The sequence below is a fragment of the Notothenia rossii genome, assembly GCF_949606895.1.
Source record: "Notothenia rossii genome assembly, chromosome: 6".
Classification (NCBI taxonomy): domain Eukaryota; kingdom Metazoa; phylum Chordata; class Actinopteri; order Perciformes; family Nototheniidae; genus Notothenia; species Notothenia rossii.
In genome coordinates, this window is record NC_136909.1 from 11844789 (window position 1) to 11847973 (window position 3185).

At 36.6% G+C, this 3185-nt stretch overlaps 1 protein-coding gene across 5 annotated transcripts in view; it reads right to left on the reverse strand.

Annotated features, from left to right (window-relative positions):
- ap1b1 (adaptor related protein complex 1 subunit beta 1) overlaps positions 1-2238 on the reverse strand; it is a 33322-nt gene extending 31084 nt beyond the window's left edge. Inside the window, exons 1-2 of one of the 5 annotated variants that reach the window (XM_079690111.1) lie at positions 2143-2238; positions 518-578 (exon numbers count right to left, since the gene is read on the reverse strand). In XM_079690111.1, coding sequence (XP_079546237.1) covers positions 518-554 — 37 coding nt within the window. In that variant the 5' untranslated portion in view covers positions 555-578; positions 2143-2238. Of the gene's footprint in view, positions 1-517; positions 579-1865; positions 1977-2058 lie in introns of those variants that run through there. The other 4 variants (XM_079690112.1, XM_079690113.1, XM_079690109.1 and 1 more) reach the window with 4 other exon arrangements.
- Positions 2239-3185: the final 947 nt, after the last annotated feature.

Here is a 3185-nt window from a genome sequence, read left to right on the forward strand (position 1 = left end):
AAGCCCTGTGTGGGAACAATGTTCTGGGTCATGGGAAGAGCCACACAAATAGAACGAGTGGCACAGCAGGACAAGTTCAATCTTAACTAATGCTCCATATGGTTAATCTGATCAGAGCTGTTCAGGGTTTAGCAACAACAGAGTGAAAACATCTCTAGCTTGATCAAGGGTAAACATTTTTAACAATTCAAACCTTAACAGAATAAGCACTCATGTATCGAAGAAATCTTTAAATATTACCACGAATAAGCAAATTAAAGATGTATGGTAATTAAACTGTGTTATGCATCAAGTTGCTCTGCATATATTCAATGAAACCTTAATCTGAAACCAATGAACAGTTTAATTTAGTAACAACTTGACTAACAACACCTAAAGGAGACATAATAATGTAGCTCCACCCAGCTGACTAACATGCAAAAAGTCCACCAAGCAGTAACTTGAAAAACAATGAATGGATGCTGGAAATGATTGAGAACTGAAATAACTTGTTTTAAATGTAACATTATTATCAGACCTTTCTTGGTTGTGGTGAAGTACTTGGAGTCCGTCATCTTGGATCCAAATTGTCGATTCTCCTGCAAAAGATAGATAGGGTGAGAAAGACGACTGTGAAATATTTCCTCAGTGGAAACTTGGAGCATCCCAAGAGCAACAGGAAACACCAGAAGTGCAGACACAGGGAAATAAAAGGAATTCCTGTCTTCTCCTGAACAAATGTCAGTGATCTATCAGAAGAAAACAATGGTTTTTGCAGAGAGAACTGGCACCATGTCTTGTTTGAACCTGAATCTTGTTGGTCAGCATCTATGTGGCTTCTGCAGTAACTATAGTACATTTCCTGTTGATCAATTCAACTATTGGTGGAGCACCTCTCTGTGAAGGATCTTCTCCTTGTATGCAACAATACTTCATGCTCTAAAATATGAGCAATGGTGCTCAAAAGTCAAAAGAAAACAACTGATTTCCTGAAAAACATTGAACATGACATTTGTCTTTTGATCCGTGTATACCTTTAAGAAACACATGACTTGTGTAAATAGTCATCACATTTGAGTTTTGCCGCACATATACATGGATTGTTTTCTGGTTATAATGTTAATGACTATACTGTGATAACACTTCCTTTTTTTCAACAAAAGGCCATCATGTATAACATTAAATCATGATTAGGACACATTATTACAACTGTAAATATTGATGTTGTCCCTAGCAGTTGCCTACATTGAATGAAACAGATGGCATCTCACTACACATTATTATACATAATTATTGCATTAGCCTTTCATTAACATGACTGACTTCCTATTACGCAACGTTATCCTGATAATGTTAATTTAATGGAACTTGCAGTGGCAGTGATGCTAACAGAGAGTGATGTTGACAGCAAGTCTAAATGAATGGCAAAGGCCTAACAGTTATCATGTTTTCTAATGACAACCACCTGCGTTTCATTAAAAACACGTACAAGTTGTATTATTCATTGAGCTTCACAAACATAAGACAGGCTGTTAGCCACAAGCTAACCAATAATATGCAACTGACGACGAAGCTAGTCAACAAGACGATTATTCCAGTACATTTGTACGATAACTCACGCTGTCATAAGGACACCTCAATAAAACGACACCCTTAAATAGTTTGCAGAGATACAATACGAGTGCTTTACATTAGCTACTTTTGAGTTATTCCTGCTAACTTAGCCACAAAGGTAGAGGAAAGGTTCGCTAGCTGAATAGCATCAGGCTACCATGACGTTAGCATAGCAGACTCGAGTGTTTCAGAGGAAAGAAAGCTAAAACAAGTTATTTAAATGAGTGCAAACAGGTCTGCAATTTCCCGGTGCTATTCGATCAATTACTTACGCATAACTGATTCGCCCATTCCTGCATGATTGCAGTAGTTATCTGAGTTAACCTGGTGCTAAATGCTAGCTGTGTGCTGCAGTGAGCCTGTCAGTGTCAGCTAGCGCCTGACCACTTCTCTGAGAAAATGACCTTCTGAGGACCGGCTTAAGGAAGTTAAGCTCTTAATCTACCCGCCTGGCTCAAACCTTACCAAACGAATTAGCGTACCTTCTGGAGTTAAAATTAGAGTGGCTTCGGGATGAATTTGAAGAGTAAATCTCCACAAACACCTTACCGTGACAGGCGTCGTAGGGATGGCAGTGATGGCCTTCGTCCCTCCCACTTGATTTACTTCCGTCTTCTTTACACAAAATAAACCTTAGCAAACAGAGAGGCAACGTCAGCGTTCATTCAGAGAAGCTCTCTCAATAATATATGTTCAACAACTCTATCAATAATATATGTTCAGCTCTTTACAATCAATATCTTCAAAGTAACATCTTAAAATCAAGAGCTGGAAGAAGTACTCAGATATTTTTACTTCAGTAAAAGTAGAAGTACCAGAGAGTAGGAATACTCAGTTACAAGTAAAATTCCTGCATTCAAAATGTTACTCAAGTAAAAGTACAAAAGAATCAGCATCATCATACTTAAACTACTAAAAGTAAAAGTAATCACTATGCAGATTGGCCCATTTCAGAATAATATATCTTATGTTTCGATCATAATGATTGATGTATTAAAGTGTTTTCAAAGCTATTATCAAAGGTTCTGCTAGTGTGAATTACTTTGTTGATACAGCATGAACGCTTGTGAATTTATTCCAGGTGTAACTAAAGTCTTATTTAAGTGTTGATACATTTTTCACATTATTAATCCAAATATCCATTTTAACTAAAGGTATTAAATAAATGTAGTGGAGTTAAAGTAGTCAATGTAACTCTGAATTGTATTTGAGTAAAGTACAAAATAGCAAAACATTTAATACTCAAGCTAAGTACAAGTACCTCACATTTGTACTTAAAAACAGTACTTAAGTAGGCCACATGTATTTAGTTACTTTACACCACTGCAGAGCGGGAAAAACAATCTGTATTTCTGTCTTACAGTTATAAAGATAGAAGTAATCAAATATCAGTAAGCTTGACAAATGGTTTGATTAAACACAGCTTCTTATATCTTATGCAACAGAGAATTTTCCCAAGCAAAAATACATTATTGAATTTTTGGCTTTTCTTTAACAGACACTTCATGACTATCCCCATAATCCCATCCCTGTCGGTTTGACACACCGCTGTGACCGAAGCTTGACATGAAAAATGGATCAGAGAAATGTCA